Source organism: Pseudochaenichthys georgianus, chromosome 1 (assembly GCF_902827115.2).
Source record: "Pseudochaenichthys georgianus chromosome 1, fPseGeo1.2, whole genome shotgun sequence".
In the NCBI taxonomy this organism is placed as follows: domain Eukaryota; kingdom Metazoa; phylum Chordata; class Actinopteri; order Perciformes; family Channichthyidae; genus Pseudochaenichthys; species Pseudochaenichthys georgianus.
The window spans coordinates 40,942,904-40,967,815 of record NC_047503.1 but is presented as its reverse complement, the minus strand read 5'-3'; the positions used below and the strand labels follow the sequence as shown (position 1 = coordinate 40,967,815).

Below are 24,912 nucleotides of genomic sequence, written 5' to 3'. Positions count from 1 at the left end.
TACTTTTCAGTCACACGCATTTGTTTGGACTTTTCTCAAATCTTTTCAAAAAATGTGATCAAAATATGTAAAGCATTTCCCTGTTTTGTGTTTGTTTGGTGCAGTAGTATTATCCAAATACTACATCAAGACTCTACCTCTGCTTTACGACAAGAGCATCATCAGACACAGGTTTCACTATAAAAACAGCATTTTATTACATTTTTCAGAACAGAAGCTACACACACAAGAAACAGCACCCATTCATTCTCTCTGTTGACCTCCTTATAGGTTTTGTCTATTTAAAAGCAAAAACATTATTGGCATCAGACATACTCCCTGTGTGTCCTCCACTGTACTGACTGTGTGTTTAGTATTGCAGCAGACTGATCTATAATTTATTCACAGTTTGATCAATAGTGCATCAGTTGAGAATCATCCCTCAGTCATACCTCAGAATCCGCCATTATTTAAGTGCACATGATAGATTTGTGTAATGTCGTTCGTGTGTTACAAATCAGGCATGGCAAAATAAGAGCCATTAATTATTCTAAGTCTGTGAGATCCAGAGGAGTGACGTGGCTCACTATGGCCAAGATAAATTAACACGTGTATTACTGATATTTTAATTGAAAACCATGCAGTAGGCACTTTGGTAAACAAACAACTATTGATAAAACAGAAGACTGTTGAAAATATATTTGGCTCAAATGATTATAAAAGAAAGGAAAGTCTATTTTATGTTCATGTGAGTGCTTTCTACTAAAAGAGAATATCCTATAGACTCATGTCAACACTGGGATGCATCAAGATATTGTATTTTGACAGCATCATAAATAAATCATGATCCAAGTGAGGTGTTTATGTGCCTCTTAACTTCATGTCATAACCCTGAACCCAATGTCCCAGAATGCTCTGGTTATTACTGTAGAGAATAAAAGCGTTTTGCATTCAGAAAATATTGTATGTGTCAGAAATCATTCACTGCTCCCTCCCTCCCTATGAACTATCTAGGGAGCTTTATGTGGACGTCTATAAAGTGAGCTCATGGGCAAAATGAAAAAAGTACTACTACTTCCATGTGGGAAAGGTTAGACCTCAGGCCTTTCTGCAAAAATAAGTTGCACACGACCGGTAATTTTCCCTGTGTTGTTAAATACATTCTTGATGAGCCAGAAAAAAAGTGTACTGGTGGACCATGCATAATTGTTACCGAAATGCGTTTTTGTGATGATATGGAGCTTATGTTTCCAAGAATAAGAAACCAAAAGTTATTTGTCTAGGATGTCTGCATTGTGGTATAATTTCATCATATTTAACCTCTTTTAAGCCCAAGCCTGTTTTTCAGGTTTCAGGCTCAAAAATGACATTCCCAGAACAAATGACCACATATTCCCTTCTAAAAAGGGTTAAATTGATAATCTTTTTTCTCAAAGTAATGATAAACCTGTGAGTTGGATGTAGAAGAGTCAGAATCAATATAGATGTTTTTTTAATTTAAAGAAAATTCAGATTGAATATAGTAAAAAACTGTAAATGATAGTGTCCGTCAAAAATATATTTTGTACTTATAGTGAAAACTGACCTTGGATGATGGGTTAGTAGACTAAAAGCTTTATGAATCCAAAGTACAACATATAATAAGTAGCATACCCTGTATCAAGATTGATGCAAAACAAGTGATATTTGACATTTTTAGACAGATTTAGCTAAATAAACCTCTCCTGGGGCCATTTGGGTGGATTTTCCTTATCTCTGGCCCCCCTTCTTCGATTTTGACATGCGACATCTCTTTCTGACCGTTAGAGCCAATAGAATCGAATGGAAATCGTCCCGCACACACTCATGTTAAAAAAAAAAGGGTTCGTCTTGGCGCGTTCAATCTTTCTACAGAGTGTAGGAATGGCCTGCTCTACTATTTGAAAACGGAATTGCAGTTTTATTGCTTATAGATTATCAGAACATTTCAAAGGGGACACAGTCACATTGGATATTAACCTATGGATTAACTACAGCATCGTTGTTATCGTTTTAATGCCATTGAAGACCAGTTTTGACCAGACAAAGACCTAGGTAAGCCATGTTAGCGTTGTAGGCTACATAGCACCACATGTTTTGATGTACGTTTTTGTTGATATCGTCACGAGTTTGTATCTTTCAGTGTTGAGGTGGGCACCGTTAGATTCTGTGTCTTTACGATCATAAACGATGTGTTGGATGTGCAGCTAGGATAAGTAATAAGGGAGCTAGGAGTGATTTCCGGTGCAGTAATAGGTTAGCATTTTTTCGCTCGGGGCTAATTCAGAGGCTCACTGTTAGCATTGTGTTTTTTGTTTTAAATGAAAAAGATCAGTTAAATAAGTTTTTCCCCGTTATATGGATATAAAATATTCATAGTTTATTCAATATTAAGGTTCCTTAGACGTTGTTTCCTGCAAATGACGCGATTTGGGCCCCGGAACCGGGTCCGTGGGGCTTAAGAGGTTGATTTTCTTGCCATCACTCATGGATTTTTCTCAATTGCCCTCTTTTTTCTTCCCCAATTTACAATTTCCTTCAGTGCATTAAATAATGGTATATAGTGATTGGTTAATCAGCTGGATGTAAAAACTACTTTTCACTATTGATTGTGAGATACTCTGGTTCCACTAAATAGGGTATAATGATTCCTAGTATACATGGAAAAGCACTACAATATATGAAACTCTCTACATAGAGGACTATATAGGGAGTGGTGAGTGATATCTGACACAGACATTGTGGATGATTGATGTTACCCTTACTAATATCGAAATATCGCAGCAATCATTTGCAGGTTCATTAAGAACCCAAACCAGAAAGTACTTTATGACATACAGGATCTGAGTAGAAACAAGCAGAAATTGTCCCTGCACACACACACACAATCTCTCACTTACATACTAACCCACACACACACACTCATTCACACACAACCCAGAGGGTCTATAACATTAAGACTTCTCTGCTTCTCATAGGGCGTGACGGAGAAACGATGATGTCGTCAGAATCGTCTGAATCGACTGCAGCAGACTCAGCTGGGAAGTGAAGGTCTGTGGGAGATAAACCGGTATCAGTGTGCTAAATCAACTGGGTACGAACAACACTGAGTTTGTTCTGCTTTGAAAAAGAAAAATGCATCACTTTTCAAGGACTTTCAATTTACCCAAACCTAACATTTCCTGAGTTGTAAAACCCTTATCGTCTAAATTGTAAATATAAATTAAATTGGGAAAACAAAGCTTAAATAATTACTTTATGGCCACAGCAATCAGTGTATATTGTCACTTTGTGTCACTGGTGTAAAACAAAAATGTGTTTCATTTCAAGATGTTCTGTTACAGTGAGTGATTGTGTTAATAAAACACAGGATCATGTTGACATTTTTCTTTAAGAGTATTTTCACATTTAATAATATTCCTAAAATAAATTCTTAAAACATAATGGTTCAATTCAAGCATTTTCTAACTTCCTATACTTTAACCAACCCTGACAACATGAGCATGAGAAGGAGTAAGATGGTGGTTTAAGTTTATACACAGACACAGCTGTGGTTGACCCAAAGATCTGTTGTGCTTTAACAGTAGAAACCCAAAAGGATATGTCCCCTCTCTCTAACCTGCTGTGGGTGTCAATCTGGAGGAGTGGGTGCTGGAGAGCCAGGGGTCTTCTTCCTGCTTTTCATCGTGTTCATGTGGGGACGCAGCACCTGGTAACAAAACAACACACACAATGCAAGTCAGACACATCCTTAGAAGTAAATAAATAAAACCAAGGCTTTAGTCATTTTAGACAGGATGCATTTAAATATTATCTTCGCCCTGTCTTGCTTTTTTTCTCATTTATATTCCCCACACACCAACAGGTGTACAATGTTAATGATTGCACACTTTTAAGCAAAGGAGACAAAACAACTCTATGTCGTGTTGCAAAAAGCCTAAAGGAATAAGATTCACAAACTGATGCAGTCCAAAATCTCTTAGTTAAGTCCACTGCACATCAAATGCAGGGGTAAGCCTGCAGGAAAGAAAATGCTGACAATGCCGCTCTGCCCTATGCACCCATCTGCTGTCAGCGAGAGACAGGGAAGTGGAAGGAAGTGCCTGGGATGGTTGGTGAAGTCTATCAGGGTTGTTTGAGGTAGAAGCTTGAAATAGGGTTCTTAAAGAGAGGCGACTTTAGGGTGATGTTAGGCAGATACATTATTGGACCACAGGGCTGCTGAGTGTCCTCGTCAGTCTTTGACAGGGAGGCTGTAAAAGCTCCTGTGATGGAGAGGGAAAACAGGCACCCTGGAATTAGATCAGTGTGCCGGCAGGATCAATCACGACTCATAAAGGAGACAGAGGAGACATGATGAGCGCTTTCAAGGTTGAGATCAGGGCGATGCCATGGAGATTGATATCCGAATAAACACCAAGCCTGACTGACACTCTTTTGTAACGGTATAGTGTTTCCTGTCAGAGTTACATACGTTTCTACTTCTCTCGAGCCACATCATTAGCCATTACAGAAAGGAAACTCACACAGCATGGTACAGAGGCATTAAATACTTTCATAGAAACAGAGGTGTATGCTACAAATACATACCATTTCTGTGTTTCTCTGTGTAATTTTATGAACTGTATATGTTAGGCAAGGAGCATGACTTAAATTAACTTTAAAGAGGCCCCATTATGCTTTTGGGAGTTTTCTCTTTCCTATAGTGTGTTATAAAGGTTGTTGTTAATGGTCTGCAAAGGCTGAAATCCCAAAGTTCCCTCCAGAGAAAATGAGCATAAAATGTCCTCTTTAATATTAGATTTGGTGACGATAGATATATATAGCTACACTGGTTTAAAACGTGTGTAAGATAGAGTGAGAACGACTTGTGTTTTTACTTGTTCTTCATTTTTTTTAAGTATCTTTTTGGCGATGCTTTGTACCATATTGTTAGTAGAAATCAGTTACTTTTTTCTGCATTTTCAGTGTCCATAAAATGTGTCTGAACCTCACCTGCTCTGCTGGTTTTGTGTGTGGAGCGAGCTTTTCTTGGTACCACGGTGGGTACATTGTTTCCCATTGGAGAAGGCACAGAGACCCCCGAGCTGATGCATAAACACACACAGATATATATAAAGCTTCAAAATGAACTGTATGTTTGACTTCATCTGCTCTTGAAACATTTTCTGTAAACATGAGTCACCTCTCTATTGCGTGACTACAGCGCGCCAGGTGTCCCCTGAATGCAGACTGTACCATCGTCAAGGCAACCACATCCAGCTCTCCTTCTACGGAGGATGCAGCGTCACTGCGGTTTGTTGCCTGAACAGAGGAGATGAGGAAGAGACGGAGCAAAAAGCAAAAAGAATATGGGAGGGGCCGGGGATGTTGAATTCAGAAGACAAAGACAGAAAAAAAGACATGTTATGTTTGTTATCGTTACATTGGATGCCCAGTAGTTACCAGGGTACATACTATTCTTTCTAGTGGCCAATTATATATACACAATGCGGATATGCAAAAATATACACAATAAACCACACCAACCCAGCACCCCTTAGATCCTAACGCACACTGTGACACAACCCTCCCAACTTGGGAAGACAATCACATCAACTCTTAACAATACACAAGAAATATTACGGAAAAAAATACTTATTTTCACCCTAAGGTTAGTAACGAGACTCAGATAAAATGCTTTTACGAGCCATCTAGTGGTCATTTGACTAAACTGCAGCTTAGATTATTTCAACACAAATCCGTCTATATTGATGACTAGTAGTATTTCTCCAGGATGAGACAAGGGCACACATGAAACACCATATATATATATTTTAACATCCTTTAAACTCAGTGCCGTTTGATGCTGTGATGCTTCAACCTGAGTTGTGCATCATGATTACCTTGAGATACGTCAACCATAACTACGCACTCCTTTTCCATATCCTCCCTCTTTTATTTATCGCTATGTGTTACTCTATTGGTACTTTGCCCATTTCATATAAGACTTGCTACTGTTTATTTTGCCTGCAACACCTGCCAACCTTATCGCCACCAAGAGGAAAGTGTGCTTTACTCATGGAGGGGAAGCCTGTTCTCACTATTTGGTGGGAGTAGTTCAGTAGAAAGAGAGTAGTTCCTACATGAAACTGTCACATCAGGGTCTATTCATTATATTGAGTGTTCGGGCAACATTTCTGGAAAGACACAACGCTGTTGAGTTTTTAATGTATTTGATGGTGCCGTATATAGTCCAATTATATTCAAGAGAATGCAGAAATCACTACGACCACTTCTCTTACACCCGACATCTCACCACAAACAATTAATAAATTCAGCAAAATATGTTGGTGTGTGTGTGTGTGTTACCTTTTTCTGTGCATCTTTTAGCAAGTCCTTGAGCTGTTTCTCTCGGCAGAGATGGCCTCTTAATGCGGACTGCAACATCGCAATGTCCTGAAAATTCAATACAGAGAAAAACTATATCAAATAAAGAGATCTGAGATAAAGTGTCCCGACTTGTTTCATATGATGTTCCTCTGACACATCAATACTTTATTTGACATTATTCTTTGTGTTGCGTTACCCTGTTCCTGTGCTCTCTCCAGTGTGTCTGGATGACCAACGTTGCTTTCCCTCTTTCTTTCTCCTCTTCTTCTCTACACATGTCTTCCTCTCTTCCCACCTCCTTCTCTTCTGCCCCTCCAGTGTCTCCGTCTCCTCTCTCTTCCACAGCGGCTCCAGCCTCAGAGTCTTCATGGTGCTCTGGCGATGTGTCAGAGAGAGAAGGAGGCTCCTCTGCTGCAGCTTTACTGCTGTCTTCCAGAGTTTGGATCCTCACCAACAACTGGTCCAACTCCTCTCTGTGAAACACACACACACACACACACACACACACACACACACACACACACACACACACACACACACACACACACACACACACACACACACACACACACACACACACACACACACACACACACACACACACACACACACACACACACACACACACACACACACACACACACACACACACACACACACACACACACACACACACACACACACACACACACACACACACACACACACACACACACACACACACACACACAAATTATACATAAATGTGAACAAATCCAACCAGCAGCCATATTTGATGTCCTTTAACAATTAGTAATAAGTCAAATGACACATCATATTTGACTTAAGCCAGTTGCATCATGGTCTCAAGCACAACATTATATAATGAGAATGAGATTGCATTACATTACATGTTAGACGCTTTTATCCAAAGAGACTTACATACATTCAGTACTGTGGACAATCCCCACAGGAGCAATTTGGGGTGAAGTGTCTTGCCCAGGGACACAACGACATTCTGACTGCAGTGGGACTCGAACTTGCTATACTCTGATTCGAAGATCAGCGCACTAACCCACTGCGCCACAGCCTCCCGAGATCACATTAGACACCCAGTGAAAACACTAGTATAGGTTGGTAATAATATTGTCTGGTAGTTAGTTTGTTGTAAAGGTGGTAGATTCGCAGAAGAGATAAACTGCATATGTAAACAACTCTGCTTTATGATATAATTTATATTATTGATTTGACCATCCCCCACAATGCTGTTTTCTTGCCTTGCTGTTTTATAATTAGACATTATTTGCATACAGACAATTCTCCAGAGGATCTTCATAATGAGGCCAACTGTGTTAGCTGGGACCCATTGTGTAAGTAACTACAAAGCAGTTATGTGACAGAGATACGAGCTTTGATCAGAGCGATGGGTAGATTTCCCCATGAAATGCTACTGTTTGAAATGTAAATCAGCACAAGGTGACAGTCCTTTTAAATTCTGTTGAAACCCAGTATTTTAGCACAATAGAGTGCCACAGTGACGCGTCCTAAAACCTCTAATCCATCGATTTGTGATCGATAGATTTATGATTTGAAAATGATAAAAGTAGGGTAGACATGTGGATATTATCCGGCTGAACAAAACGTGATCCGTCTCTTCAATGTGTTTCAACCACAGACCTTATTTCCAGCTATTCTCCAAAATCCTATGGAGAAATTGCATTGCTTTTTGTGGAAGGAACCGGAAGTGGTCAGATGCTAACTTACTTCCGGGTTTTAGGACGCGTCACTGCGGCACTCTGTTGCAGATAATAATACGAATATGATCAGAATACAATGATTTGAAGACTTGGATTCAAGGGATGACTCGGTAGCTTGTGTGATCCAAAAAGGTCCAATGACTCCAGAACTTTTCAGATTCAAAAGTCAACACTTATGTCGAGGCAAATGGAGGCCTGCACCAGGACAGTGTAGCAGCAGTCTAACAAAACTGAAGACTTATATTTATTAAAGAAAGCTGATATAAGAAAGTTATTCACTATATTATAATTGAGGATTTCTTTTAGGGGGTGATGATGTCATAAAATATCACGACATACATTTAAAGCTTCATTACATATTGTGTCATGTCTTGTCAAAAATGCTCTCTGGTACCATTATTATATACTATGGAAAAACTTGATTTTTCTTCAGCTGTTTTATTTGTATAAATAAGTTATACAAATTTTTTGTGCGTAAAACTGTGCATTTATTATTATTGTCCCTTTTTTTCCACTTTTGTGAGTTGGCTACACTTCTCTCTATCACATATTGCATCTTGTAAACTATACATACACTTCAGGGAGGTTTTAATGGTCACTATGCAATGTAACAAAGACTTTTGGTTTAGCCCTAGTTACATACAGCACAAAGTATTTCATGTTGATTTAAATGACAATAATTTAATCATCAATGACACATCATCACAACTAACACATACTTATGCTGCTGTCTCTCTTTGTCGCGGCCAATCGTCTGCTCGGCTTTCCATCGCTCTGTCTCCGTCTCCAATTCTTCTCTTCCTGTCCTCAACTGTCTCAATTCATCACTGAAAACACAAACACACATTCAGTGTCAAGAACAACACTTAATTGCTTTTTGCCTCTAGCAACTGTCAGTGAAGTAAAAAAAGAAGGGGCAGCTTCACTTATAGTCTGATGAACATCCTTAAAGCAGTTTCTCAATTGGTGAATATAATGAATTCAGGTTAATAACATTTAATATGACTTAAAAAGATATATACACCATGTATCATTTATAAACACTGAGGTTGTGGTTTACTCACTCTTTATTGGACAGCCTCTCTTGAAGCTCCGCCTGCTCCTTCTCTGATTGGCCGAGGCGTTCTCTCATTTCAGAAACCTCTTCCCCTGCCTCGGTGCTCGTTCCCACGGAGACCACTGCCTCTGTTGCCATGGTAAGCCCTAGAATTTCCATGGGTGTGGCCTGGAACTCCTGATCCAATCCGCTGCTTTGTTTTGCTGAGTGGGCGTGACTTCTGCTGTCCTCCAGCCTCTGATTGGAGGAGAGAGGAGTCGGTCTGTGATAAAGCTACTTTTCTGTCACAGGTGACTGCATGTGTTTGCAGCTTTTCTCACCTTCTCCACCTCCAACAGCCTTCTCAACAGTCTCTGTTTACTCCACTCTCTGTAGCCTAGGATACACGTGTACACACACACACACACACACACACACACACTTTCATTAGCAATACAGTGCACGATAACAAAGAGGGGTTTTTATAGTGTTAGGAAAAAAGTGCCACATTTTGTATTTAGTTACTTTGGTTTGCAGCACTGTGGATAAATAATTAGTCATCTTTGATTGTTTCCTTGCGTTTATTTGACAGCATTTCTGATGGCATTCAATGTTCTTGTTCAAGTTAGTACTTCACTTTATTCCACTGAACCAATCATTCATTTCAACTGAAACTCAAAGATGTATATTTGGTTAAAAAACGAATTGTATAAGAATGAATGTTAAATACCCACTATTGTCATCTAGTTATATATATTCAAAACGTTTCTCAATTGAGTCCAATATCAGGGTCCTATATCATAATCAATATTAACATTGCGATATAAATAAACATACATTAATACATACTTTTCTCCATATTGCACACCCCTCTTTGTTGTTTATTTGTTACCTGAAACTCTAAAACTATTTGATTACTGACTGCCTGTTATATAAATATTTTAGCTTAAAAACTATCATAGATGGGTAATTAACCAAGGTAATCGATGTGTAAATACATTGAAAAAATCTTTACCCGAGTAAGATAACACATACTTATAACACTCCTTCATATTTTATACCATCCTCTGTATGGATTATAATTTTCAAAGTTGATTTGACTCTAGCTTGCATGATTTCTCACACATTACATACAGAGCAGAACAGGGGGAAAGTAAACCAGCAAAGCTCGATGGAATTACATTGTGTCACGGAGGTGCATGAAAAGTAAGACTTGACACTGATAAAAGGAATATATGCAGTATGTGGGCTGAGTGTCAGTGTGTGAGAAGACACCTTTGATTCCTCCGGCAGGACTGTCTGTGTCGAGCTCCTCTCTGAGCGCCGTGTTCTCCTGCTGCAGCTGCTTCAGGTTCTCAGACAGACGGTGAACCGTGGAGCTTAAAACCTTCTGCTGCCTCTGGGAGCATTTACTCTCTGTTCGACTGCTGCAGACAGAGAGACAGAGAGAAAGGGAGGGAGGTCATGACTCGATGAGAGAAGATACACATAACACATGCACGGTGACAGCATTTCAAAAATGTATCACAAATGTTGCAACCCTTTTCTGTGACGGATATGAGCGTCCATTGTTTAATCTATGAATAAAGTCTCTGACTACCAGGTTTGTCGCCCACTGACAATGACTCCTTTCTGAATGCTGGTGAAGGGGAAGGAACGTGACTGGTTTTTTCTGAACGTGTCAGCTTTCTGAAAAGGTAATGCTCTCAGCCAACAACCTACAGTTCTGTTCAAATATCTGCAAGATAAAGGAAAACCGCAGAGGGCACGAAGTCACAGCCAAAATTAACTCAAGTTGTCTTCCATAAATGTATGTCTTTTTTTATTTATGTATATATTTAAGCCCTATATTTTTACCTATATGTTGGATTCCTATTTTGCCTTTACTAGCCGGATATTCATTTTTATTAAAAACAAATATTTAATTAACTTTGTTGATCCAAGATTTTCATGCTGACTGCGATCATTGTTCTGCATATGATAATAAAGAAGTTCAAATGAAAACAATACTATTATTGGAGCCAACAATCATTGGAAGACCCACCTTTACCCATTCCTACCGACATTAAACACAGGTTTGTTCAGGGGTCTGTATCAGGCTGAAAGTGGTTTAACTGCATGTTGTTACAGCTTTCTATGAGTTGATTTGATCTCTACTAGAAAAAAACAAAAACATTGAAATACAGCAGATGCTTGCCTTTTCTCTGCAGCTTCCAGAAGGATCCTTAGCCTCTGGATCTGAAATATGAGGCACATAAACATTTAAACAACATGTCCATGACACAGAACCAAAGTGAACATGAGTAATAAATAGCTTAGTACAGAAACAAAACACACAGCAGTCTTCTTTAAATTCAAACATAATTTTAGGTGTCTTAGGTGTCTTCTCTTTCGTTCTTTGGTGGTTAGGAAAGGAGATTTTTTTTACTTCAGTATTCAGGTGGAAAATGAACAAAAAGCAGACATTTTGTATGTCGGCCCAGATGTTACCTCGTCAAAGTATGTTTCCACTGTGATCTTCAGCTCCTCCAGGTTGGTGGTCCTCAGCTCACTTTGTAGTTTACTGGGAGGGGTAAAGCAAACAACCTGAACATTACGCAGCTTTACACATAAAACTAATATATTACGCAAAGATGGGAGAGTTGTTTTACCTCAGGGCATTTTCTTTCTCTCGACACTGCTGCTCCAGCTTCAGGATTCTCTGTCTCAGCCCATTGATAACCTTTAGGGATAGGATAAAGTTAAGAACATTTGAGTTACATAAAGCCTAAAAATAATGTTGTATATGTTTATCAACAGGTGGACATACTCACCACACTCCCTTCTTTTTTCTTATCCACCAAACTTCGAGTGTAATCAGATCCCTTTAGAAAAAAACATGTTTAAAATTCTTTCTTTTCTTTCGTTTAATCTGACAGAAAGGTTAATTTAGTGATCATACTTTAGTGGGATCCAACAGTTCTTCTATCTGTTTCTCTCTTTTGGCGTTATCTTCCTCCAGGCGGCGCAGTTTGGCTTTCATTTTCTGGTTGTCAGACTTGTGAGCCTGGAGAGTCTGCAGAGAAATAGTGATTAATCACATGTAAGCATTATATACGAAAAAGAAATCCTGAGGTGAAAAATCTGAATAAAAATGTAATCTGTCTCCTGCAGAGGAATAAAAGCTGTGGGACAAATACAAAAAAAACAACAGCGCAAACAAGCCTGTAAAGTTCTGCAGCTGAGAGCAATTTGCCCTTTTTTTCGTCTGATTGCAATTAACCACGTGGCCAACTACAAGTGCACTTGAGGACAACGCATCAGTTGTGAGGGCTGAGAGTCAGGAGGTGTTGACAGGAAGGGCTTCCCAAAGTGCCAATTCCACTCCGAAAAAAAACAGAGATGAGAGTAAAGAGAAAGGAGCGAGAAAGACCTGAGGCCAGGATTTGAAAACCAGATAAAGGAAAGAGATAATGGGTTTATCGGTTGCCCATCTTTGTTTTCCTGTGTATTTTAAACTGACATGAAATGGAGCTTTATTTATTTTCATGACACAACGGTCATCGCATCTTGTCACTAAATCCAAGATTAAATAGGTTTGAGTAGACGCCGCCTACACATGCGCTTTAGTAACTAGCAATTTAAGGATGATAATAATTTCCCAGTAACTGTGTTTCAAGTATATAATGTATTATCTTTTACTGCTGCGTTAGTGCCAGCTACCATGAGGTTTATTTGCACAGAAAGGGACAAACTTTGCGCCATATGTGTGCATGTTATCTAATATAAATATGTCTAAATTGCACAGGACCTTTGAGACTTTGTAGCTTTGCTAGGCAACGCAGGCTTTTTTGTTGTATTATTTGCACTGGTTTAGCGGCCTTATAAACCATGCAATCATTTTGTGAATGTCCCCCTGCTGCAGCTATACAACAGCACACTGGAGCTGAAGGACATTTCAGCGGACCAGAGACATGCTACACTCGTGCAGAAGAAAAATCTCCAAATTCACTGTTTTTCCCTGAATGCATTATCACCAGCAAACTGCATAGACAACATTCCTTTGGTAATCTGTTTACCTTCTTGAGGCGAATAATCTCATCGTACATGTCCTCCTTGTCTCTGTAGTCACCTGTGCTGTGGGTGATGCCTGCAACACACAACGAGAAACAGAGTTATGTAACACCTGGTGGATGATACATCTTAAAGTAAACCTCACATCCTAGCATGTGTTTGTATATGTTCTCCCTTCCTCAGATAATCCCTCTCTTTAGAACAGAATGTGTCTTTCAACATTGCCCGTCACTTCTTTGTTCTTTCTCTGCTTTCCTCTACCTACGCATTCTCTCACCGTTGGTTCCAGAGAGGAGATTTTTGTGTTTCTTCATGCTCAAGGTCTGTCTGAGTAGCTCTGGTGTGGCATCATACTCGGATCTCAGCGTCTGCGACACATCTGAGGAGGAAAGACAGAGAGAGGTTCAGATATTTCTTTACACAAGACAATGCTCCACCTGACTCATGCATTTAACTGAAGCAGTCATACTGTTATAAAAAGACTCATGTGAGGTATGCACAATGCAATAGGTACAGATATGATATAAGAATAATAGTTAAGAGAACAGGGAATCTGAAACTGCTTTAAGGTGTTTTTTAGTTTGTTTTAGCTCTCTTTTGTAAGTCCAGTGGCATAAATTGGTCTTAGGCTGATAAAGAAATTATATATATTGTCCAACAAAATAAATATGTTCAGCAGCAGGCACACACTTTCAGAATTATCATACAGTTAATTGAACACCTTTCCAAAGCATTGTCAAACAAACCGAACATTTTCTAATCCCTCAGCATATGCAGGACTGTTGCATCAGCCTGCATCAGTTTAAGATACATGTCCCTAATAAACTGGCAACTGTATTTGCTAAATGTAGGACACAACTCTGTCAACTGTAAATATGTTAGACACAATGTTTTTCTAGGTTTTGGAGAGTTCTTTTGGCCCTAGGTGCTGAGAAAAAGAGAATAACAGCTTTAAGTTTACAGAACTGATATTCTACTGAAATCACACATGTATCTGTCCAAAGGGAATATTGTTATAGCACTTGCAGAGTTGCTTATCCTACGTTTAAAAAAAAGATGAATTCTGAGAAGGAAAATGACAACAAAGGCAGCAAACTAGCTGAACAAACTACTGGAAAAGTCTCTAATTTTGTTATGCTTCCTCTCTTTCCATGTGAGCCTCTGCACAACCTTCCCTCCTGACACTAGGTCTGCAACCCGACACACTTAATGCTGTAGCTGTGGATCTTATATGTATTTGTAAAAACAATGATACAAAAATATATACTGTATTGCAATCTTTTGATTGAATATGGATGAAGTATATGTATACCTGTTCAAATAAAAATATAATAAAATATGTGCAGTTACAATGTGCAGAATTCGGAGGGTTGTGTAGGACTGACACTGTAAACTATATTGCGTGTGTGTGTGTGTGTGTGTGTGTGTGTGTGTGTGTGCGCGTGCGTGCGTGCTTGCGTGCGTGCGCTGCCTACCGTGGCCGTTGCTGAGGGATGTGATGCGAGCTGAGCCACCATCCCCAGGTGTGTCTCCCCTGGTGTCTCCCCTGGTGTCTCCCCTGGTGTCTCCCCTGGTGTCCCCCCTGGTGTCCCCCAGCGAGGCTCTCGGCAGCCGCCAGGCCGCCACCGCTGCTCTCCTGGGGTTTACATTCATACTGGAGAGGTATGGAGACCCTACTCAAATACACGTTATGCATATTAACAATCATGTCATTTGGAAAGTAGATTTGTAACAGTCCCTGCAAAAAATCCCAAAGTCTTACTTGGAGACGGAGGAGGCTTGCTAGAAGATCGCTTTCTTCTTGTTTTCTGATCGTGAACAAATAAAGGGTGTTCAATCAGACGAAGTGTACTCACCAAACTCAATGAAATGCATATTATTAATTTCTTTACCTTTTCCAAAAAATCAGCAGAGAAAGAAAAGCCATCTTCAACCTGGAAGAAGGAAGAAGTATTCAGATCCTTTACTCAACACACTGTTACAATATTCAGAGTCAAAGTGTGTAAGTATGTATTAGCCAAATGTACAAAGTAAAAGTAATCACATAGCTACAGAGTATGTGTTTTACTATTATATATTGTATTAGTTTTGCTGATGCATTCATAATCACTAATCAGCATTTCTCTATTGTAGTTGGTCGAGGTGGAGCTTATTAAAGTTATTTTAGATGCTGTTTAGCGGTTTCATATTTTAATGGAAAGCATTCAACCCAGTCTCACGGCATTTCCAGTTATAGTCACAAAATAAATTTAATCGATTGATTCGTGTTCACCAACACGATTTTCCACTTGTTTTCGTGTCACACAGAACGATTTTAAAAGCAATGTATTTCTATTGGTAGTATGTTTCGTACCTGCACTACGTCTTTTTGTCCGGTCGGGTCTTGGAAGACCGGAAGCTGTGTGGTTCATAAAAACATTTTCTTACTCAATATCAAGCCACGATTATTGTTTTTATTTTAAAATTGTATAATGTCGGACTGTTCTTGCCGTCCGCGAGGAAAAATAAATGGGGCTCAGAGCCTCAGAATACTGAAATCTGTATCTTTTAAATCTTTTTTTCCTTCTAACTTGTTATTCTTTACATTGCTTTTAAAATCGTCCAGTGTGACACGAAAAAAAAAAAAAGGGGAAATCGTGTTGGTGAACACGAATCAATAGATTAATTTCGTGACTATAGCCTAACACGAAATGGTGAGACTGGGTTGAAGCATTATGATGGAAATGAAATGATGCCCTGTTATTGTGGTCATTTGTTTATAACATAAGCTATGGCTAAACTGGAGATAGTGAAGTAAAACCTACAATATACAGTAAAGTTAAAATGACAAGAGATGTAGTGGAGTAGAAGTATTAGGTTGCATAAAATGGAAATACTGATGTACAAGTACCTTTCATTTTCACTCAGTACATAACTTGAGTAAATGTACTTAATCTGTTTATTTTTCTCTCTAAAATATTGTGAAATGTTAACATTATTTGGTTTTTGCCTCTTCCTGCACTGTATTTTTTTTTTCTTTATGTTGTGTGTTTTTAATTGTGCACATATACAAAGCACTCCACCACTTTTATATATGTAGTAAATACTTTCTAAAATAACTTGTATACAAATTGAGGGACAAAGTCAGTTGTATTTTTGACACAACCAAAGCTCAGGACTCACCAGCTCCTCGAAGTCTTCATCTGTTTGGACATCACTCGCCTCCAGAGACATCTTAGCACTTGCACCAAACATAGCTGGTAAACAAACACTTACGTTAAATTGCCAAACTTAAAAGACTTTCTCCGTGTCTACGTTAATCCTCTCATTTTTTCAGAGACAAAAAGGCTAACTTCAGGTTACCTCTGCTGCTAACGTTAGTAGTAAAAACATGGGGCAACAAAAGAGACGTCAACTACAACTCGGATATTGGTCCACATTGACACTGTTGTTTCTCCTGGTAATGAAACAGTGATGCTGTGATAATCACTGTTGACCATATCTTCATTAAATCCGTTAAAATGTTGCTTTGTTTCCATGTAGAGGCTTCTGTTTTCACATCAGTGTTGCAGCTTGAGTCGTCTAGCAACCAGGGGCAGCTGTTAATGAGCTGCGTCAAATCAGATGGAAAAAGTCATGGCTATACCGGAAACTATGTTTGTGTGCCTTCAAAATAAGAACACAAACAGGATAAAATATGGTAAACTTCTATCAAATTGTATTAAGTGTGGTGTTTTTATGATTAAATGTATTGGAAAAATTATATTTGTTATCAAATAGGCCAAATTAATGTCGTATTTTTAAGGAAAAGGCAACATGTTTTTAATAAGAGTCTTATTTGGAAAATTCAAATCGGTTTTACATTTGTAGCTTTGTTTAGCTTGACAGAGATCATAATAACTGAAACCAGCCCAGGGCTGAATGTCAAAAGTTTTGCAATCCCTCCTTGCTCCCTCCTACATTTCCTAACGTTGCCCATGGAGGTGCTAAAAGGCGGGACATGTCATGTGTTCCTCCAGTAGCAGGAGAGAAGGAGCATAGGAATAAAAAAGAGATAGTGAAAGAGACTTTTGAGACTGATCCACTGTTCCCTTCTGAGCGTGTCAACATAGGCGTTATTTGCGCTCGGGACGCTGGGGACATGTCCCACCACTTTTTTAAATGGCCAATTTTGTCCCCACAAAACTAGTAAGCAGACGGCAATGCAATATTAAAGAACGTCCCTGTCATAAAGTCAAGTTCTACCAAAAGCACTTCACACATGTCCTAACACTTCCCCTGGTGGGTTTACTACATTAATCAAATCTATTTTCTGCATTTGCTTAATTTTTGTGAATATTCTTTAAGCAACGTTTTATTTTTAAAATTATGTTTTATGGCCGGACAGATTTCTTTTAGATATACAGCCAGCTATGTTCTACCAGGCAGGGGATTCGAACCCACGTCTCACAGAAACTAGATATGGACTGCCTGCAATAACACTGAGCTATACAGCAGATTGAGCAGGTAGGTTTGATTTGAAGTGACTGAATCACATCCCCTTGAGGCTGGCAAAGACACAAAATCTCTCAAAACATGAAAACTCACAAATATAATAAAGGAAATGAAAACATAAAGTCCTGTATGTTTTTTTCTGAAAGGAGCTAACATAAATCTTTGTCCCCATTTAAGCTATTTGTGAGTTTTCAAAATTGAAATTTTTTTATTCAATATTTTTTCAAGTTTATTATGATAAAGATATATCGTTTTTTGTTTTATTTTATTTATTTATGTTTGTTTGTTTTTTTGGCTGGCATTTTTTTCACGTTCCTCGGAGGTGTGGGGTGGGGGCGTTTACCTAAGGGTATTCTGTACGCCCTTGACCGCCCAGTGTAAGTCTAAATATATTATAAAACCTTCCTGAAATGCTGCATCTGATTTGGCTTATTGCAAAGTTGTGTGTTTCCAGCAAGCCTTCATTATGCAACCACACAGTATTTGCTTTTGAGTAGTCTTTATTGTTTGTATGCTTTTCTTACTCTTTGCTTCTTACTACACATTCACATTTCTCCTTTTTCTTCTCCTACCTGTCTGCAACTTTATTGTGAATCTTAAATCTTATTATTCCCTTGTAACCTGTAATGTATACATGTGTCTTATGTCCATATCCAGCAGCATAACACAACTGATAAGTAAATATGAAAGAATGATTTACACAAGTTTAAATCTTCTATACTCCGAGTATGTCATGAATAAACATGCCATGCCATCGGTTGACAAACAGCCCAGCCTTTTGGCATAATGTAGGAGCTCCCTCTTTAATGTACTAATAAAGACAGAGAAGGAAAAGCGGGCAGCTGATTCACCAGAAACTAAATCAGCACAGATAAGATCTGCATGCTGTATAAATTGCTGATGAACAGAAATGTGAACTTTTTCCACTTTCTAAATGTAAACTGCCGATCTCTTCTTTTACATTGTTCTTCACTTTCCGCTCCTCTCAGATTCCGCAGTGTTCACCAACCTCCTGTTATTGTATCATATTCTCATGCACAGTGTTTATACAGGTGGTGGCCCCCCCGAGAGCCACACAGCCAGGCAGTCCAGCATACTTTTGTTCAGGGCAAACAAACTCAATGCAGATCTCATTTTACAACCACATTGTCAGTTTTCTTAGAATATAATTTAAGAAGTTCAAGAATGTGTTTCTTGTGAGCCCGAGAAGTCGACAAGACTGCTTTCTGTTTGTGAGGAACAACCCGACACACTTAATGCTGTAGCTGTGGATCTTTCTATGTATCTGTAAAAACAATTATACAAAAAGATATACTGTATTGCAATCTTTACATTGAATATGGATGAAGTATATGTATACTTGTTCAAATAAAAATATAATAAAATACAATATGTGCAGTTACAATGTACAATGTGCAGAATTCGCAGGGTTGTGTACAGGACTGACAGCTATATTGCATTTATATTGTAAAAGTAATAATGCACATGTTAAAGAAAGTATTGCACTTATGCAATGTAACATGTTATGGATATTATTGTTCTGGGTCCTATACAGCTACACCCAGCATCTATACAGAGGACAGCCTGTCTGTCTGTCTGTCTGTCTGTCTGTCTGTCTGTCTGCGTGCGTGCGTGTGTGTGTGTGTGTGTGTGTGTGTGTGTGTGTGTGTGTGTGTGTGTGTGTGTGTGTGTGTGTGTGTGTGTGTGTGTGTGTGTGTGTGTGTGTGTGTGTGTGTGTGTGTGTGTGTGTGTGTGTGTGTGTGTGTGTGTGTGTGTGTGTGTGTGTGTGTGTGTGTGTGTGTGAGCGATGTGAGTGTGTGGTGTGTTAGGTGTTGCACAGCAAAGACTGCCAACTAGGGGAAACAGGGGAAACTACGCTGCATGTTATCTGAAGGTCAGACAACCTGAAAGGCCTCACAATGCAGCAGTTTATGGGATGTTTATTGATTAAAATAAAATCAATGTAATCAATGTGTAATTAAAATACACATTTTTATTTTAAATGATGATGCAAAAAGACTTCATTTTAGATATTCCGAAAAAAGTCAGACATTTTTGATTTTCTGAAAACAGTCAAAATGTTGAGATTTTCAGAAAAAAGTCAGACATTTTAGATATTCCGTCATTTTGATCTCAGGATTATGACTTTTGTATCAGTATTCTGAAATGTTCATAACAAAGTCAGACATTTTAATTTTCAGAAAAAATTCATACTTTTGAGATTTTCATAGAAAAGTCATAATTTTGCGAACAAAGTCAAAATGTTGATATTTTTTCAGAAAAAAAGTCAAATGTTGATTTTTTTCAGAAATATGACATACATTTTAGATATTCAGTAAAAAGTCAAAATGTTTATTGTCAGAAAAAAAGTCAAAATGTTAATATTTTCAGAAACAGGGCTACATTACTGTTTCTGAGATTTTCAGAAAAAAGTCTAAATGTTGATATATTCGGAAAAAGTCAGATATTTTAGATATTCAGAAAAAAGTAATACATTTTAGATTTTCTGAAAAAAGTCAAAATGTTGAGATTTTACGAAAAAAGTCAGACATTACATTTTAGATATTCCGAAGAATAAGTCAGAATTCTTAAAGAAAAGTAAATTCTGACAAAAATGTCATTTTGATCTCAGGATTATGACTTTTGTATCAGTATTCTGAAATGTTCATAACAAGTCAGAAATTTTGATTTTCAGAAAAAATTCATACTTTTGAGATTTTCATAGAAAAGTCATAATTTTGAAAAAAAGTCATAATTTTGAGAAAAAAGTCAAAATGTTGATATTTTTTCAGAAAAAAAATCAAATGTTGATTTTTTTCAGAAATATGACATACATTTTAGATATTCGGTAAAAAGTCAAAATGTTTATTGTCAGAAAAAAAGTCAAAATGTTGATATTTTTAGAAACAGGGCTACATTACTGTTTCTGAGATTTTCAGAAAAAAGTCTAAATGTTGATATATTCGGAAAAAGTCAGATATTTTAGATATTCAGAAAAAAGTAATACATTTTAGATTTTCTGAAAAAAGTCAAAATGTTGAGATTTTTCGAAAAAAGTCAGACATCACATTTTTAGATATTCCGAAGAATAAGTCAGAATTCTTAAAAAAAATAAGTCATTTCTGACAAAAAGGTCACATTTTGATCTCAGGATTATGACTTTTGTATCAGTATTCTCCTGAAATGTTCATAACAAGTCAGAAATTTAGATTTTCAGAAAAAAGTCATACTTTTGAGATTTTCTGAATAAAGTAGATTCAAGAATGTTTTTGTTGTTTTAGTATATTTAGAAAAAGTCAATATTAAAAAACGATCATTTGCCACAAACAGTGAACATAATGACTAGTTTGACAGTTTTTCTATTTTAGAAGTTAAAAAAGTGAAATAATGTAAAACGATTTATTAGCATTAACATTAACAAATGTTATACAAATATCAATGTCCCAACATAAAATAGATAAAACACAACACTATACATTTACAAAGGACTTTATGCAGGACTCTTGGATATGTCACAACAATCACTGTAAATAATAAAACAAACAAAAATCTTGATTTTAGGGATAAATTGATACATTTTTAAATAAATAAGGAGGTGCGAGCAGGATATACAGCAAACCCTCCTCAAATGTGGGATGTTTTACTTACAATTATGTACAAGGCATCACACGCTTTGTCCTATAACATGCAGATCCATGTCCTTGCTGTTCTGTAAATACCCAGACGGGGGCGATGTGGACTCAGAAGCTGAACACTCTCCATCATGAGGCAGCACAGGTCCAGGCCAAGCTTTTTTGAAACTGTCCCACCTCCAAAATGTCCTGTCTGTCCCAGTCTCATGTCCACAACCAGATTCTCCATGCAGAGGCAAGGTCCTGGTCCAGTCCCAGGCAAATTCAGAGCATTGGCCTGTTTGATTTGTCCGTTCCAGCTCACTACTCTCCTCTCTCAAATGTAGTATCTTTATTTAAGCCCACCAAAAACCCACAATTTCACCATCTAACTGTATGTAGGAGGATGCTACAAGTGGATTGTTGTCATGTAGCTTCTTTAAGATAAGATAAGATAATACTTTATTGATCCCAATTTGGGAAATGTTTGTGTTGCAGCAGCATAAAAAGACATGGCATTGTACAATTACAATTATTAAATAAAAAGACGAGAAAAAAACAAGAAAGTAGAAAATATACATGCTGAATTGACAAATTAACAATAACAAAATGTGGTTATTTTATTTAGGCTACAGATGCTATTTTATCCATACACTGGTACAGATACACTTGGTGAGTAAACTGTCAGTGAAGTCATTTTATAATCTGATACTTTCAGTGCCACAAGCCAATTTACATAATTCAGTTGTTTCTCATTATAGTGGAAAGTGTCTTAAAGGGGACCTATCATGCAAAATGCACTTTTTGATGTCTTTTATACATAAAGATGTGTCCCCGGTGTGTCGGGGAACTCACGCAGCGTCAGAAAATAAAACCCTCTCTTTTCCTCCATACCCAAATCACTAAAAACGGGGCTACAACGGAGCTGATCCAGATTTTCGTCCGATATGACGTAATATCTGAAATGTGGACCCACGGCCCTATCAGAAACGTTGCTATCAGAAACAATGCCCGACTGTTTTGGACGTAATATGGTCGGTGTTTACATTAGCATCGCTAACACTCAGAGCTAACCTGTACTGGAGAGCATGTGTGTGAAGAAGCAGGACATAAAAAGGAACTCACCTTGTGGTATAACCGGCAAGAGAGAAAGCCTTTGAGCTCCATACTGTTTCAGAGAGAATCCTTGATAGTCCATGATATGGCGTTTCATCACGGCAGCATGTGCCAGTAGCATCTCCCGCATGAGCTCAGCCCCCTCCTTTTTAATTTTTTTATCAATTCTTTATTTTTTTAAAGCTTTATACCCAAAATCTGCACTTTTGAAACAGGAAGTGAAATAGAGGGACCTATGCTATTGCCTAAAAATAGCATGATATGTGCACTTTACAAATGGAAATCTTGCCATTGTTATGATACTGAGTTGAATTTTAGCACTATCTACCAATTTATTGCGTATTTGGTCAACATTAGATGTTTTTTGTTGTTGTTCAGACAAGCTAGTTAGCATATGCCATGCTGGGGCAATAACTGGCAAATATTTGAGTTATTTGATTCATTATTTTAAATATAAAATATTTTTTTAAAACAGCTTAAGGCAGAATTGCAATGTTTGTTGTGTGTAATTTAAAGAAATAATAACTAATCAAAACTTTTATTGTTTTATCTTTAGTTTACAGCATGCACGCAAACACAATCCACATTTGGTCTTTGGGCAGTTTTTTGCATAATCATTGACATGGAAATGTGCACATGCAGACTAATGCAAATGTGTGTACAGTGAACTACCCGTGAACCTGTTGGAATTTTAACAGGAAAAAGTGTGTCATGCTTCCTCAATTACATTCAGCAGCGTGAGTAAGCTATTGTAGCTGCGCAGAGGTGTTCTGACCCTTTAAGAATACAAAAGGTAAGTTGTCTGTTGGTAAGAGGGATACACATTACAGAAAACAACTGTACAAGTATTTCACTGACCAGAACAGCTATAGGTAATCAGATTCACTGTAAGAGACGTTTTACAGGAGAACACACACACAAAATAACTCAAAAGGCGTAACTATTTATATTGGCTTCTCGTGTGGCTCTGCATTACGCTTCTAATATTATTCTTTTTGTTGTGGGGAAAAGATAAGCTTGGTGTCTCTCTCCAGGATAAATAATGTGCAGGGAAGGGGATGGAAACGGGTGGAACAAGGTCAGGAAAAAACTGGAGCTCATAACAGAAACCCCACACCTTTAACTTAGGCTGTGGACGTCTGATTTCCATGTGTAATCCATAACAATATTTTTCATATCTGCCTGAAATTGTAATTCAATACAGGAAGAGTAGAGAATAACAGATATACCCACATCACGTACTTTACAATGGCAAGATGTCATCACAGGGAATTACAGGCAGTTAGATAAGAGAAAAAAGAAGCACACTGCCTGCATGCTGGCCTAAAATATCATATTTTCTATAATGTTTTCTCTTCATTGTAAAGGGGGAAAACCCCACAGATATCAAAAGTAAAGGTGTCTGAAAGTAATTAAGAAGGCTATACTTGTACTCACTCATCCTTACCTTGAGCATCTCCATTGTATGGTGTACGGTTTCACTACATTACAGGTGGACATTTTGTATTTGTAGTCCTCTACTTAAATCTAACACTCACTGTTTGGATTAAAACGGTATGTCAGACATGGTTAGTTTACAAAATACAGAAACGTGTTGAAGACAGGACAAGGTTGGTCCTAACCTTTACAAAACAGTGTCTAGTTGGGGCTCTTGTCGCATTTTGTTGACTTTAAGTTGTAAGCTGCTGATAAGTTGTGGACATTTCCCCTCAAAACCTCTCACATGTTCTTATTTGAATAACTGTTTGAGGTCAACATTTTCAATACTTTTCAAAGATAATGTTTTCATAACTTTATTATTCTTTCCTCTTCAGTTTATCACCTCATGACCGAGGCTCTTTGATTTAACATGTGACCTTTTGGAGGGATGTGATTCCCAGATAGGGAACCGCTTCAGTAAAGTAGTTAAAACGAGCTCCGCCACAACCAGCAAGTGAAATGCTGTTTAAACATTGATGTATCAGTGTTAACAATGTAATACATAATATGCCAATGGGTCAGGTTTCCTGTAGTACTTCGATTTTTGATTCTCTAATTGGGTTTTGCTGATAGCTTTCGGATATTGAATGCATGACTTTCACTTGTAACAGATTATTTTATAAAGTATTGGGGCTTCGACACCTTCCATAACACAGTGAGCTGACATACTTCTATTAGGGTCACCTCTTTACCTCCGTGTCTTCACAGCGCAGCACAGACACGCAGCCATGAGACAAACAGTGTTCTGTTCTGGGAGAATGGCTCTAACCATGTGGAACTGAGAGCAGATTTCAATTAAAGCCCAGTTCACACTCACGACTTTCAAAGGGAGGGAAAGTAAAGGGGGGAATGTGTAGCATACGGTCAGTGTGTAAAACATAAGTACATTTACTGTACTTGAGTAACATTTTGCGGGGACTTATATATTACTTGAGTATTTCCATTTTCTGCTACTTTGTACTTCTACTCCAATTCAGAGGTAAATATTGTACTTTTACTCCACTACATTTACCTTTAGTTACTTTGCAGATATGGATTA

The 24,912-nt window shown here is 37.9% G+C and overlaps 1 protein-coding gene across 2 annotated transcripts; it reads right to left on the bottom strand.

Annotated features, from left to right (window-relative positions):
* Positions 1-172: 172 nt before the first annotated feature.
* On the bottom strand, positions 173-16,764 carry iqce (IQ motif containing E). Of its 2 annotated transcripts, none has more exons than XM_034087462.2 (21): positions 16,357-16,764; positions 15,087-15,128; positions 14,957-15,002; positions 14,670-14,870; positions 13,472-13,573; positions 13,200-13,270; positions 12,083-12,196; positions 11,955-12,005; positions 11,793-11,863; positions 11,632-11,704; positions 11,339-11,379; positions 10,417-10,568; positions 9,483-9,538; positions 9,170-9,399; positions 8,825-8,932; positions 6,566-6,842; positions 6,349-6,435; positions 5,183-5,301; positions 4,993-5,084; positions 3,617-3,706; positions 173-3,050 (listed from the first exon to the last, which is right to left on the bottom strand). In XM_034087462.2, exons 1-21 carry the CDS (start codon positions 16,426-16,428, stop codon positions 2,944-2,946), a joined length of 2,202 nt encoding a protein of 733 aa, XP_033943353.1. In that variant the 5' UTR covers positions 16,429-16,764; the 3' UTR covers positions 173-2,943. The 2 variants fall into 2 exon arrangements, with proteins under 2 accessions (XP_033943353.1, XP_033943359.1); XM_034087468.2 differs by having other exon boundaries at positions 14,670-14,867.
* Between the last annotated feature and the right edge of the window lie 8,148 nt (positions 16,765-24,912).